This window comes from Drosophila novamexicana, unplaced genomic scaffold (assembly GCF_003285875.2).
Source record: "Drosophila novamexicana strain 15010-1031.04,08,12 unplaced genomic scaffold, DnovRS2.1 tig00000072-arrow-arrow-pilon, whole genome shotgun sequence".
In the NCBI taxonomy this organism is placed as follows: domain Eukaryota; kingdom Metazoa; phylum Arthropoda; class Insecta; order Diptera; family Drosophilidae; genus Drosophila; species Drosophila novamexicana.
Genome location: NW_020824771.1, coordinates 444,891 through 459,685, shown reverse-complemented (window position 1 = coordinate 459,685; position 14,795 = coordinate 444,891). Strand labels below are relative to the sequence as shown.

Below are 14,795 nucleotides of genomic sequence, written 5' to 3'. Positions count from 1 at the left end.
TCTGGTCACACTGTAGTTACTCTAAAGTAAAAGTAAACAAAACAAACAGCGCTCCGTTGTAACTGCAATATATTGAGCAGCAAATCGATAATCAGTTGTATTGCGACCTCGTCAGCGAGTAGAGCGTAACCAGGCCAAACAAATCAACTATATAAACGCATATCAGAATGCTGCCGCTTCCAAGCACAGATCAGGATCTACGCTGCCCTGGATTCTGTGATTGCCGTTTCCCCAGCTGCATCGATGTAGCCAACCACAAAGGACATATACCCGACTTGGTAAAGTGCCGCTGTGGTGAGGACAGTGCTAATGGTCTGCAGTGGCAATGGCACCAAGTGGAAGAGTCCGATGCACAAATCATAGGCAGAGACATCATATTCCATCCCACATACAGTCAAGGCACGGCCATTGTGCGTGGCGAGCAGCCACTGCAGCAGGACAAAGTGCACTTCTGGGAGATGCGCGTCATTACAGCGCTGGCAGGTACAGATGTGGTAAGTTCTAGAGCACGGCAACTGCATCATAAGGGATTTAAATAGTAAGCGAGATAAGCTGCATTGTAAAGATAAGACAACAGGGACACACTTGTCACTGTCTGTCTGTTTTGGCATGAGGAAATCTCAACATTGGTGGCCAGAAACCGAATGGCTGAGCTGATAAGCAAATCATGTACCCCTCTCGAGCCGCGCGCTTACTAAAAGGTCAATGCAAACATAATAGTCCCAGTTATTTACAATTTCTTTCTCTGTCTCGTAATCTTTTCTAGATGTTTGGCATAGGCACTGACCGCGTTAATCTGGAACAATTTAAATTCCACTTTGTCTCTGCATTGGGTACCAATGCTCAATCTTGGGGCTATTCATACAATGGTAAAATTCAGCATTGTGGTGACCAGTTGCCCTACGGCCAGAAGTTTTCCCAGGGCTGCTTGGTGGGCATCTATTTGGACCGCACGCGTGGACACTTGGAGTTCTATTTGAATCGCCGCTCACTGGGTGTTGCCTACACAAATATACCAACAGATCCGCATGTCAAAATCTATCCCATGGTCTGCTCCACAGCTGCCAAGTCTGTCATACGGCTGATTAACTCCACATCACAGCCGGCTACACTGCAGCTGAGAGCATTTGAAGCGCTCTCCAAGCAGCCGCAAATACTCGATGAGCTGCGTCAAATGCCCGGCTTGAATAACATAATGCAATCGTATTGGTTTCTGGCTCCACCCGTGCGTTATTCCAGGTGTTCAATTGACCCCGAGCTGGACCTTGGGGATGAGGCGGTGCTGCCCAGCTCCAAACTACGTCTGGGCAGAAAGCAAAAATATAGAGGTAAGTTAAGCGACAAATTATACAAGATGTCAAAATATGAACTTATAAAAACATTTGCTACATTATTACTCTGCTTGTGTGAGGCACTTTAACATGGTTATGCATTTCTCGAGCATAAATCAATAAACGCAATTGCTATGAAATAATCATATACACTTCTCTTGTATTATTCTCGATCAATTTGTAATCATGCCTAAGAGCACACTCACTATCGTGTTTAATGTTTGCTCAATTTGCAACAAATATTTAAGAAGTAAATAAAGTGCCTTTATCTACTGTAATTCTATTTGGTTTTGCTCGAGATAATGATAGAGATAATATTATTGGATTTCATTTACTTAAACTAACCCCTAACTTATGAAAGTTAAATTGTTTATACATATATAGGAGATAACCCAGGTCTGAATTTCATTAACATTTAATCTTATATTTAACTTAAGAGGATACGTACTTACTCGTAATACGGGTGAGAATCGCATAGGAGGGAGATAATGTTGTTATTTGTTTTGTATGTGTCGCCTGGATAACTTAGACCCTTAAATGTATTACGACGATTTCTTAAATATGTGATTGAAATCATTCTATGCATTTATGTCATTTCTTTTTTCAAATTACAAATAATTAATGTTTATTCTGTAGTCATGTCTATGTAACCCCTCAACACCCTGGCTTTATCTCCAGCTTTATATAATATACTTCAGTTACGAGACCTTGTTCTCTCTGTGCCAATTGACAATCTATTAAATATACATATTTCATTTTGCAGAAACCGATGATGTCAACATCGATGAGGATCTATATGCAAATGCGCACAAAATTCCGGTGCGGCGTAGTGAGAGCGGTGATGAGGAATATGCCTCATCCATACACGAATTCTGTGATGAATATTTTCACTATCTGTTGTAGGTGGCCATAGCTTAGTTCTAATAGATTTTTTTTTGCATTTATTAAAATACAATGTACTCTAAATAGGCATAAAGCCCAAACATATATTCTTTATGTTAGTTCTAGAGTATTCGACACTCTGATTTGTTTTTCTTTTCTATAAAAGACAGTCTGGTTGATTTAAGACAGACTGTAGATTTATTTAAAAAGTATTTTCTTTTAATATATATGAATATATCATTGTATTTTTTATGTGCGAAAAATTGTATAAAGTTTCATTATTGCGATGCAGCTTGGGATCTCGGGGTAGTGCTAAGAACGGGATTGGGTATTGCGAACGGAATTCGGGTGGCTAAAAGAACTTAAAGTAAACTAAATATTAGTTGCATTCGGCGCTGTCGGACGCATCCAAAGCGGATCGTTTGAAGATGACGCCCAGTGGCAGCTAGTCCATATCATCGTCATCATCATCCGATATGGTGTATTTCTTTTGGGCGCGCTTGCGACGCGTTTGCTTCTTGGATGTGGTCGCTGCGCCACTGCTAGCCACCGAGGCAGCTGTTGAGGATTGTGTGGGCGTGGCTGGTGCACTGGCCAGTGATTTATTGAGTTTTAGCTTCATTTTAACTGCCGCCGCCGAGGTGGTGGCTATTTCCTCATCATCCGAGTTATCATCGCCCTCATCGTCATCATTGTCCGAGTTGTCGGAACCGCCGCCACCGCCATTGCCGTGAGCATCGCTCGTGTTGTCGCCAGCGGCCATAGCAGCCGCATCCGCAGCGGCTGTTATCCTTTGCCTAGCGCTTACAAACACTTTTTGCAGCGCCATGGAATCTAGATAAATGAGTGATGCCTCCTCATTGTAGATTTGCGCATTCTGACAGAGCTGCATAAAGTCCTTTTCGAGCTCATTGAGATCCGCGTATTTGCAATCCTCGATGCGCTGCAGTATTTTCTTAATGTCCACCGGCCGCTTGATAATATCATAATAATCGGGCAACCGCTGGCGCGAGGGAAGCTTCATAAATGGCTCTGAGAGCGTGCGACCATCCTGAGTGTGCTTGATGACAGCGCTCATGATCTTGTGCATTTGCTTTTTGGAGCGTTTGTCCAAATTCTGGCGGCGTCTGCGCTTCAATATGAGTGAATCGTCATCCGACTCATCTTTGCGGTTCTTGCGTTTGCGACGCTTGCGCTTGGAGTCGTTATCCTCCTCCTCCTCTTCGTCAAACTCGGCACCATCATCGATGGCCTTGAGCCACTCCTTTTCGGTCAGACTGTCCGTGTAGTCAACCTCCTTGCGCTGTCGTGATCCCCGACCTGAAAGTTCAAGCGAAATAATTAGATTGTGGTTCTCGACATATATACAAAACAAAATTAACTTACCCAATATGGTATCTTCATCATATTGGTAGTGGAAACGCTCCACCTCGTCATCGTCCTTCGTTAGCCAGTCGGGCAGCTCGGACTCATCAATTAGACGGTCTCGGCCCGGATGAATATCCTCATCCTCTTTCTTGCGTTCAATATCCATTCTCTTGAAGATTTCAATTTCTTCCTCACTGCGCGCTATCATCATGTTAATCATCTCATCATCGGGCACTTCGTTCTCTTCCTCCTCCTCGTTGTCGTCCTGATGCAAAATAGTTTGCAGAAATTGCTGACGTTCGCTGCCCGTGGATTTCTGATCGAACATGCCCGCCTGGATGACTTTCTCGTCCATGTTCAGCTTGTATCGGGCCGCGGCCAAAATACGCTCCTCCACCGAGTTGACCGTCATTAGACGCAATACACGCACCTCATTACGCTGACCGATACGATGAGCCCGATCCTGCGCTTGCAGATCCTGATGCGGATTCCAGTCAGAATCAAAGATGACCACTGTGTCGGCTGTCTGCAAATTCAAACCGAGACCACCGGCGCGTGTGGAAAGCAAGAAGACAAAATAGTCTGAGCCCTTGGCATTAAATTTACGCAGCAGTTCGCCACGATCCTCGGCCTTGGTGGTGCCATCCAGGCGCAGGTAACCAAACTGACGCCAACTAAGATAATCCTCGATAATGGTCATGCACTGGGTCATCTGACAGAAGAGCAGCACACGATGATTTGTCGCCTTCAGTTTGGGCAAAATGCGATCCAACAGCTCAAATTTACCTGACACTCGATAAAGATCGGGCCCTGCAAAAACAATCATGTTAATTTCGAAAACCGAACTGCATACTAATAATTGTTAAATAATCACCTGAGACTACGCCATGTCCTCCAGTATGATCGCAGTACTTCTCCTCGATGTGCTGGAACATGAACGGATGATTGCACAGCTTGCGCAGCTGAACGATGGTGTTCATGAGAGCCTTGGCGCCACCTTTGCCGTGCTTGCCCTTCTCGGAGCCATCGGTTAGCAGGACACCCTTGCTCTGCATGTGCTTATAGAGAACGCGCTGCAGTGCGGACATGTCGCACTTGATAATGTACTCGACCTTGTCGGGTAGCTGGTGTTCGACCTCCTTTTTGAGACGGCGCAACAGGAACGGACGCAGCACCTTGTGTAAGCGGCGAATAATCAAAATGGTTTCCTCCTCATTCAGTTCAACCTTCTCGCCGGTGGTGGCAAACGGCGCATTGAACCACTGCTCAAAGGTGGAGCAAGATTTGAAAATGGAAGGTAGCAAAAAGTTGAGCAGCGCCCAAAGTTCGGGCAGCTTATTCTGCAGCGGTGTGCCCGTGAGTAGCAGTCGATAAGGAGCTATGTAATGTGTATTGAGCACCTGCGTCAATTTACAATGATGATTCTTCATGCGATGACCCTCGTCTATGATCATGTACTTCCATTGTATCTTGGCCAGCACCGCCTTGTCCTTGATCACATACTCGTAAGTGGTGAGCAGCACATTGAATTTGGTGGCACGCATTTGATTCTGGAGCAGACGGCGACCCTGGGGACTGCCCTTGTAGCTGACAACGCCAACGGAGGGCGCCCATTTCTCAAACTCCAGCACCCAATTGGGGAGTGTGGAAAGTGGTACAATGATTAAATACGGACCCATCACCTTCTTGCGATCCATTAGATAGGTGACCAGTGAAATGGTCTGAATGGTCTTGCCGAGACCCATCTCGTCGGCCAGAATGCCATTCAAATTGTTGTTATACAGCGAGACGAGCCATTCGAGACCCTTCAACTGATACTCTTTTAGCTGGCCATTGACCATAATAGCGGCCTGCTCTGTGACCTTCTCATGCACGGTGTGCGCAATGCTGTAGTATGTTTGCTCCTCAGTACGATATTCATCATCCTCGACCTTGACTTGGTTAATCAAATCGTTGGCTTCTGGATCACCTGATTGCGCCGATTTGTCTGTTGTGTCTTCAGATCCCTCTGCGCTAGAATTACGCTCCAACTGTGGCTGTTCCTCAAGCTTTGGTTTCGCTTTCTTCTCTGGCGAACCGTCGTTCTCGTCATCGTCATCGTCTATCCAATCCCAACCGGGATGCATGTTCAGCCAGCGATGTAAATGCTTAAGCATCGGTGCATCATCACCAGTTAGCTTCTTGCCGCTGCATTGCTCCACCACATGGACACGCATATCGGCGGCAATGCTGCTCTCATCAATGTTGACGTATTCGCCGGTCATGAGCAGCTCCTTTTTGTACTGCTGCAGACGTTTGCCCTCCTCCTCCTTTTTCTTCATCTGGTCGTCCTTGTGCTGCTTGACCATCTGTGTGAGATTGCTTATGTACTCGTCTGTCTGCGACAGCAGGAATGCCAAGCGCTTGTCCTTCTTCTGATCGATCAGCTTGCGGTAGCCCTCCTCATCCTCGGCCATCAAGCGACGCATACGCTCTTTCTCGATGCGCTCCTGTTCCTTCTTCTGTTCACGTTCCGCATTCGCATGGTAGTTCATGACGGACTTGTTCATCCGCGCCAGCTGAGCCTGCACAGTGGGAATTGAGATTTAGTGTTTGGAAAAACTTCTGGACTATTTGTACCCACCTTGTTATTGCGATGATATTCACGCAGATCCTTGCCATGCTGCAGCACTGCAGACAAGAACTCGAGATGCTTCTGTCTGCGTTTTCGTTCCGCCTCGAGTTTCTGCTGTTTCTCGAGCTTCTCAGTGGCGCGAGCCTCGCGCAGCCCTTGACGCTTGGTACGCTTGTAGAACTTCATATTGATGGCAGTCTCCAACGTTGTGTCGCGGCGTGTGCATTGTACAATTTCCATGCGCAGCTGACGTTGAAAGTTCAGAACGCGCAGAGCACGCAACTCAATAGCCGCCTGAAGGCGCAGATCCTCAGACATTGTGGCCGGCAGCCTTTGTAGCTCCTGCATGCGAAGAGATATGCGTGCGGCAATGCGATTCTCGCGTTCCTGCAGCAACGTTATAGGATCGAGACCCACAGGCTTGGCCACGGTGGTTACGCGGTTTGGTTTGGCCATTGGCTGTTGCTGTCCGGGCGGTGCGCCTGGTCTCGGCGGACCCGGTGGCGCAACTTGATTACCAGGCAGACCTGGCGCCGCAGGACGCACGCCCTGCACCTGCATAGGTGAAGCTGGTATCAACGGCGGGCCCCCAGCTACACCCATGGCCAGCGGCTTACCACCATTGTGCTGCTGATGCTGCAACTGGTCTGGTGGGGGCTGCAGAGGTTGCTGTTGCTGTTGTTGTTGCTGCTGCTGCTGCATTTGTTGTTGCTGCTGTTGCTGCTGCTGCTGTTGCTGCTGCATCTGTTGTTGCTGCTGCGGCGGCGGAGGAGCGCCACCGATCAGCGGCGGCTGGGGCTGCAACGGTTGCCCTTGCATATGCGGAGGCGGCGCTGGCTGCATTTTCTGTCCAGGCACTGGTGGGCCGTATGGACTAGCTGGTGGTGTAGAACACTGGGGCGGGGTGCCTGTCGAGGGCGGCTGTTGGGGCTGCATAGGCTGCTGACCCCCATGCGGCACACCCGGCGGCGGTCCACCCGGCATACCCGGCGGTCCGATGGGCGGCGGCGGTTGTTGCTGTTGCTGCTGCTGTGCCGCCTGCAACGCCTGCTGCATCTGCATGGAAATGGGTTTGTTGCGTGCCAGCATGCGGTAGGCAGTGATCTGTGTGCGCAGCAGATTAACCTGATTGCCATTGAGATGCTGGTGCTTGGAGGTGGCGCGCATTGCCAGCAGTTGTGAGTAGCGTGGATCCTCCTGCAGTCCCTTCTCCTCCATTGAATCAATGGCCCGTTGCAAGGCATGCAGATTCTCTTGGCCGGAACGCTCGGGCGGACCGCCAGGTGGACCACCAGGCGGGCCTTGACCAGGCTGTGGCGGACCCTGCATAAATATAGATTTCAGATAACAAGAGACTCCAAACATTTGTCAAGTAGATAACTGATGAATTAATCCAATATAACATCCCTGCCCCAGAGTTATTTTTTAAGGGTCGCTAATCCATTTTCACAAACACTTCCTTGAACTTATATCAATTATTAGATAGCTTCATAATATTATTAATATTTAATTAACTTTATTTATAGAAAATTTTTCAGAGGTTTCTTATGAGCATTTAAAAATTTATCAAAGACGGTTTCTACAAATCTAAAAAACAAACAAATTGTTCTCAGTATTAACCCTTTTGCAAGAGTATAGAAGCGTCGACTCCGCAAAGATAGCATGTCTGGTTTTAATTTACAAAACAATTAAAGAAAAAGCTTTTTGTATCTCACAAAACTTTGAAAAAATCTCAGTCACGATGAGTGAAAATTCCAGTTCGACAGCTCAGTGCGAATTCATTTCTCGAAGGCAGGTGCCAACGCTGCCAGAATCTTTAGACTCGAAAGATACAATGACAAGCACAATGGAAATTGAGGAGCTTTACAAGTTCATCTACCCGCTAGCTGTAAAAGCAGGTGAAATACTACTCGAAGGCTATCAGAATTCTGGAAAATCTGTGGCATTGAAGCGCAACGAATTCCACAACGTAGTCACCGAATACGATAATGAGATTGAGGAGTTTCTCATGACCAGCATACTGGCAAGCTATCCAGAGCATAAATTTATTGGCGAGGAGGATACGCACAAGAACAACAACATAACCAAGGAGCTGACAGATGCGCCCACCTGGATCATAGATCCCATCGATGGCACCTCCAATTTCATTAAACAGATACCCCACGTATCGGTTTCGATAGGTCTCTCCATCAATAAGCAAATCGTGCTGGGCGTCGTGAACAATCCAGCCCAGGGCAAGCTCTACACAGCCAAGTTGGGCCAAGGCGCCTTCTGCAATGGTAAACCCATTCATGTCAGCAATTGTGAGCGTCTGAACGATGCCAATGTGGCCTATGAGGTGTGTCTGCTGCACGAGCCAACGATTAGAAAAAAGCACATCAAACGCATATACTATGTGGGCTCTCAGGCGAGACGGTGAGTACAATTAAATGATTCACATGGAAATCAAACTCTGTTTAATATTCCTTTGCTTAGCTTGCTTGGCTATTCCGCTGTGGTGGATTCGCTTTGCATGGTCGCCGCTGGCAACTTGGATGCCTTTCACATTGAGGACATGTACCCCTGGGACTGTGCCGCTGGCTATCTGCTTATACGTGAGGCTGGCGGCGTTGTTACGCATCCTTATGGTGGCGCCTTCGACATTATGAAGCCCGACTTGATATGCGCCGGAACCGAGGCATTACGAAAGCAAATTGAAACTCTTATACGCAAGGCAGATCAAGCCAAGTCTGTGGGAGGCGAAGAAGATACTTAAATATACATTAAAACTGTTCTTTTTTTTTTTGGTGTGGACAATAAACAAGTTTCGTATATACGAGAAAAATAAGTATGTCTATTAAATTAGCTACAGTGAACATCCAAACTGTGCAGTTTTTCCTGCGCTGTTTGAAAATTTTAAATGAAATTTAATGATGCCACCTCGCAAGGCATACGCGTGGAGTTGCCTTACTATCAGTATTTTAAGAAGTGGCAGCACCTAACGCAATTTAACTTCAAGTTAAATCAGCCAACTCAAAGTAATTTACTTTAATTTAACATATTTAAAAATATTTTTTTTTAAATAAAATATTTAAAATTCGTACTGAGTTTAGAGACTCTGCATGTAACATTTTGTGCAATTATTTTATAAATAGCTTTCTGCTTTGTATTAATAATATTTCTTATCAAGTGACACAAATTTACATTGCGCGTATCTTATCAATGTTACAACAGCTTTATAGCTTTAAGGAGATGTAGACATGGTAATTAAGTCAAAGATAAGCCTTATCATTTATTCTTGACTATCATCCCGAATTGGATCAGACTTAATCATAAAGCAACAATACCCCTTTCGCACGACTCTACTCTTCAAAGTTCAAAGTTTTTTGCATGCTAGAGCTTTGACAAAGCTTTTTAAAGCTGTATGGCCGCAACTCAAATTAGATATTAAAATTCATTGGTTAGCGTCAGTTTGTCAAGTCCAAAACAAGAATCATGAGCAACAGCACAATTAGTGAGGCGAAGCTGAAGGAGTATTACGAGGTTGCTCTGGATTTGGTGCAGAAATGTGGTCCTATGCTGATGGAGGGTTATAGGAAGCCCAAAGCGGATTTTACGGTTAAGGCAGACTTTTATGACTTGGTCACCGTTTATGACAAACAGATCGAGGATGCCCTCACGGCGGGTCTGCAGGCAGCCTTTCCCGAATCCCTAATCATTGGCGAGGAGGAATCGGCAGCTTCAGAACGGCAAGCCGTATTAACAGATGCGCCCACCTGGATCATTGATCCCATTGATGGCACCACAAATTTTGTACATCGCATACCACATTGTTGCATTTCGGTCGGTTTGACCATCAACAAAGAACTGGTCGTCGGCATTATATACAATCCGCCGGCAAATGAGCTGTTCTCGGCGTGGAAAGGTCACGGCGCCTACTTGAATGGACAGCGCATACACACCTCTAAAGTGACTACGGTAAGTTTTGGTTGGTTATAATTATATAATTGCCGAAAAAACACAACAATCATGATGATAAAGAGACCGCAGTATAAGTATGAATAGTCCAACTTCGTTAACTGTTTGCTTGCACCCGCGAATCATAAACAAAAGTTTTCGATTCTCTCAGTTGTTTTTTTTTCTTTGTGTCGCTCTCTCATTTAGGAAGCTTTTTTTCAGATCAAGCAAGCTGTGGTTGCCTACGAAATCTCGCTGATACATGCCGCCGCCGTGAGAGACAAGAATGTAAAACGCCTTTACAAGTTGGGCTCAAATGCCACCGCGTGAGTTCAACATTGAGCTTAAATTGTGCGAGAGAGTAGAAAAAGCACTCCCATTGTTTTTTACAGTACTCGCAGCTTTGGCAGCGGCGCGCTGGCCTTGTGCTATGTGGCGACTGGACAGTGCGATACCTATCATGTTGAAGACCTGAAGCCGTGGGATATTGCAGCCGGAGCCGTAATACTAACGGAGGCGGGTGGCACCATTTATCATACCAAAGGCGGTAAATTTAATGTCATGAAACCGGATCTTGTGTGCGGCAGCACAGATGAACTGGCCAAGAATGTGATGAGTCTCATTAAAGAAGCCGATCAAATTACGGAATATACATTTAAGTAAATTGTAAATATATAAAAATTCTAAAATGCAATCAAAACTTTATGCTGCTAATAAAATATAACAAAAAGCTTGGGTCTTAATATATGGGCAATATATGGGCTCTACTCCAGTTGACAAAGATTTTAAGTATATAAAAATTGCAAAATGAAACCAAAAATATAACAAAAAGCCTGTCTGAATAATATACATATATGGAATCTGCTCAAGTTAAGAAAACATTTCAAGTTTTACTTGGAAGATAATAAATATTTATCCTAATGGATAAATATAATATAAAATATTTAAGATAATGGAACTTAAAAAATATCTCGCGTTCTAGATAGAGACAATAAAAATTGCATCATAGGAGGATGACTTTTCAGTTGTCAATTGAAACCGGTTTTCTTTCTCGCAATTTGCTGACTACCCTATGCAATAGACACATGTCTGTTAAAGATAACGAAACTTCTATTTGTAGTCGTCAAACTAAACGAGATAAAGCTGGAGCAGGCAGCAAGCAACTGATTTCAATTTTCAGTTCATCTTCAGTTCAGTGCAGCAATCAAAGCTCAATGTAAACAAATGCGAGAGATTGTTGAAATTGTCGGAGCTTCGCTCGCCGATCAGTCGGCAGCTGGAACCAAGACGCTAACAACGACCGCGCGGATTGCATAGATCAATTGTCATTTGCATACAGCTGAAAGATGTTAACGGAAATTGAGGAGTTGTATAACTTTATCTACCCGCTAGCCATAAGGGCGGGCGAAATTCTGCTCGAGGGCTACGAGCTGAAAGAGAAGAATGTGGATATTAAGGGTGCATTTTATGATGTGGTCACCGACTATGACAACAAAATCGAGGAGTATCTTATGGGCGAAATATTGGCCAAATATCCGCAGCATAAGTTTATTGGTGAGGAGGAGACGGCCAAGAACAACAACGTGTCTAAGGAGCTGACAGATGCGCCCACCTGGATCATAGATCCCATCGATGGCACCTCCAACTTCATTAAACAGATACCCCACGTATCGGTTTCGATAGGTCTCTCCATCAATAAGCAAATCGTGCTGGGCGTTATGAATAATCCAGCCCAGGGCAAGCTCTACACAGCTAAGTTGGGGCAAGGCGCCTTCTGCAATGGTAAACCCATTCATGTCAGCAATTGTGAGCGTCTGAGGGATGCCAATGTGGCCTATGAGGTGTCTTTACTGCACGTTCACAAAGTGGCGAACAAGCATATCAAACGCATCTATCATGTGGGGTTGCATGCTAGGCGGTAAGTTAGCTAATATTGCCATCTTGAAATGCTTTAATCTTGTTGTTATTCTGTGACCAGCATGCTAGCCTACTCCTGTGTGGTGGATGAACTATGCATGGTGGCCGCCGGCAATTTGGATGCATTTTATATTGAGGACATGTACCCTTGGGACTGTGCCGCTGGCTCATTACTGGTGCGTGAGGCTGGAGGAGTGGTGACACATCCTTTTGGCGGACCTTTCGACATAATGAAACCGGATTTAATTTGCGCTGGGACCGAAGAGTTGCGCAAAGAAATTGAAAACCTGCTCCGCAAGGCGGACCAAGAGCGTTCCGTGGGGGGCGGAGAAGTTTAGAATGTTATAAAAAAAAAAAACGTAATTAACAAATATATAGGGGACAAAAAGAAAAAACAAATAAAGCTCAGCAATTAAAATAATTTAAGAGTATGCATACAAAAGCTCAATTTGGGCTTTAATTGTTATCTCTTTGATGGGCAGAGCTTTGAATAAAAAGCTCTGGAAACTTTGTAATCAAAATAGTAGATAAATTAACATTTCGCTTTGTTGTTGAACGGACCGCAAGCCTTTTTGTAAGTCTCACTTTACGATCAGCCAAATATGTACAAATTAATACGTATATATATCTATTTTGGCTTTCAAGAAGTCTATAGATATGGCCCATATAAGCGACTCAAAGATCAAGGAGTACTACGATGTTGCTCTGGACTTAGTTATCAAATGTGGTCCCATATTTAGGGAGGGCTACAATAAAACAAACAAAGAGGTTATGGTGAAAGCGGCCTTTTTTGACCTTGTCACCGTCTACGACCGTCAAATTGAAGAAAAGCTAACCGAGGGTCTACTGAAAGCATTCCCTGAATCACATTTCATAGGTGAGGAAGCGTTAGCTGATACGAAGCAGCTGCCGGAGCTGACAGATGCACCTACATGGATCATTGATCCCATCGATGGCACCACAAATTACATACACAGGCTTCCGCATTGTGGTATTTCGGTTGCTTTGGCGATTGATAAGCAGCTTGCGGTGGGCATTATCTACAACCCAGCGGCAAATGAATTGTACTCGACGTGGAGGGGACACGGAGCCTTTCTAAATGGTGAACCCATTAAAGTATCCAGTGCGGCTACGGTTATTATATACCACATGGACACATAAACACAGGGGTTAATTAACGAATTGTGATATTTCAGATGTCCAGCGCGGTGGTAGGACACGAAATAACGCTCGTTAATGTGGCTCCATTGCGTGATAGATGCCTTAAACGTGCTTATAAACTGGGTTCTGTAGCTGCTGGGTAAGCCATGATAAAATGAGCAATGGTTCACGAACTAAAACATACAAATGCATGGACAGCACGCGATGCTTAGCAAGTGCTGCCTTATCCCTGGCGTATGTAGCAAAGGGCACTCTGGATGCTTATCACGTGGACTATCTAAAGCCCTGGGATGTAGCTGCCGGAGTGCTGCTGGTGCGCGAAGCCGGCGGGGTGGTACATAATACAAATGGCAGCGTGTTTAATTTAATGAAGCCAAACCTTGTGGCCGCCGGCACAGAGCCGCTTGCCCAGGAGATCATACAACTGATCGAGCAATCAGCTCAAATTAAGGCCTACACATTCACTTAGTTTATAAGCCAATTACTGCACTTACATTGGGCGGCATGCCGTGCGTTTGATAGCCAATCGGCGACATATTCGGTCCAGCTGGTGGCATTTGCATGCCCATATGCGGCGCTGTAAATAAGATAATTTGATATTAAATGTGTTTATTAAAAACTATCGAGTTATGCGCATACTCATGCCCTGATGATGCGGTGGCATATGATGGCCTGGTGGACCCTGCCCGGGCGGTCCATGTTGCATGGGATGGCCGTATGGTCCAGCTGGATGGCCCGGAGGGGGTGGTCCTTGCATGTGCGGTGCACCAGGCGGTGGTCCCTGCGGCGGCCCTTGGGGTGGCTGGTGCGGATAGGGACTATGTGGCGAGGGCGCAGGGCTTTGAGAGGGTGGCGCCATAGGGCTGGGTGCCTGCGGTGGCGGCATCGGACTATTCGCCGGCGAGGGCGAGGCCATTTCGCTGCGTTTTATATGAGTTCGTTTTGCAATGGACAGCCCCTATAAATGTTAGCTAAAAAGTTGTGCAAACATAAAAATACAGTATTTTTGCTTAGTTTTCAGCATTTCATTGCTCTAAGTTTTGCGCAAAGTCCATTTAAATGTATATAAACTGTATATGTAATCGTTATTTGGCTTTGTTGGTCTCCTCCTCACCGCACACACACTTTATTTGCACATGCCTTAAAACTCATGTAAAAAGCCGTCGCTGCGCTTGTTTTACACGACACACATATCAGTGATATTATCAGACACTATATTGCACAAAATTTAGACCGAAATTTTACCTATTTGCACAATTTGAATACGTTTTAGGTCCCCCGATTTTCACACTTTTTATTGGGCGATAGACGCGACAATGGCGGACGTCTCTGTATAACAAATTCAAAACTGTGGCAACCCTATGCACCGGCAAAAATTGGCTACGTTCAGCTTAACATAACTCATTGCAAAAATTTTGTTATAAAGAAACATAGTTTGTCATAGACCGCGCTATTCCATTATTTTAATAACAATGTTGCATAATTTTAATAAGTTAATTATATTGAATAAAAATATTTGCGGCCTGCTGAACGCACGCTATGACACGTCATGTTTACGTCACCTGTGAATGGCAGAATTTTTGTCA

The 14,795-nt window shown here is 45.2% G+C and overlaps 6 protein-coding genes across 7 annotated transcripts; 5 read left to right on the top strand and 1 right to left on the bottom strand.

The window, feature by feature from the left end:
• The first annotated feature begins 13 nt into the window (after nt 1-13).
• Nucleotides 14-2,353, top strand: LOC115771496 (SPRY domain-containing SOCS box protein 3). The gene is made up of 3 exons (XM_030717221.1): nt 14-494; nt 767-1,328; nt 2,095-2,353. Exons 1-3 carry the CDS (start codon nt 168-170, stop codon nt 2,232-2,234), a joined length of 1,029 nt encoding a protein of 342 aa, XP_030573081.1. The 5' UTR covers nt 14-167; the 3' UTR covers nt 2,235-2,353.
• Nucleotides 2,354-2,404: 51 nt separating this feature from the next.
• Nucleotides 2,405-14,707, bottom strand: LOC115771494 (ATP-dependent helicase brm). 2 transcript variants are annotated; one of them, XM_030717218.1, is made up of 7 exons: nt 14,455-14,707; nt 13,849-14,180; nt 13,704-13,786; nt 6,205-7,518; nt 4,456-6,145; nt 3,600-4,391; nt 2,659-3,533 (listed from the first exon to the last, which is right to left on the bottom strand). In XM_030717218.1, exons 2-7 carry the CDS (start codon nt 14,123-14,125, stop codon nt 2,659-2,661), a joined length of 5,031 nt encoding a protein of 1,676 aa, XP_030573078.1. In that variant the 5' UTR covers nt 14,126-14,180; nt 14,455-14,707. The 2 variants fall into 2 exon arrangements, with proteins under 2 accessions (XP_030573079.1, XP_030573078.1); XM_030717219.1 differs by having other exon boundaries at nt 2,405-3,533; nt 13,849-14,707.
• LOC115771497 (inositol monophosphatase 1-like) lies at nt 7,855-8,999 on the top strand. Its single transcript, XM_030717222.1, has 2 exons — nt 7,855-8,610; nt 8,671-8,999. The coding sequence occupies exons 1-2, from the start codon at nt 7,937-7,939 to the stop codon at nt 8,948-8,950; spliced, it is 954 nt and encodes a 317-aa protein (XP_030573082.1). The 5' UTR covers nt 7,855-7,936; the 3' UTR covers nt 8,951-8,999.
• Nucleotides 9,650-10,843, top strand: LOC115771498 (inositol monophosphatase 2-like). Its single transcript, XM_030717223.1, has 3 exons — nt 9,650-10,152; nt 10,354-10,457; nt 10,524-10,843. Exons 1-3 carry the CDS (start codon nt 9,670-9,672, stop codon nt 10,792-10,794), a joined length of 858 nt encoding a protein of 285 aa, XP_030573083.1. The 5' UTR covers nt 9,650-9,669; the 3' UTR covers nt 10,795-10,843.
• LOC115771500 (inositol monophosphatase 1) lies at nt 11,389-12,466 on the top strand. Its single transcript, XM_030717226.1, has 2 exons — nt 11,389-12,049; nt 12,110-12,466. Exons 1-2 carry the CDS (start codon nt 11,478-11,480, stop codon nt 12,384-12,386), a joined length of 849 nt encoding a protein of 282 aa, XP_030573086.1. The 5' UTR covers nt 11,389-11,477; the 3' UTR covers nt 12,387-12,466.
• Nucleotides 12,594-13,762, top strand: LOC115771499 (inositol monophosphatase ttx-7-like). Its single transcript, XM_030717225.1, has 4 exons — nt 12,594-12,622; nt 12,694-13,182; nt 13,245-13,348; nt 13,408-13,762. Exons 2-4 carry the CDS (start codon nt 12,706-12,708, stop codon nt 13,676-13,678), a joined length of 852 nt encoding a protein of 283 aa, XP_030573085.1. The 5' UTR covers nt 12,594-12,622; nt 12,694-12,705; the 3' UTR covers nt 13,679-13,762.
• Nucleotides 14,708-14,795: the final 88 nt, after the last annotated feature.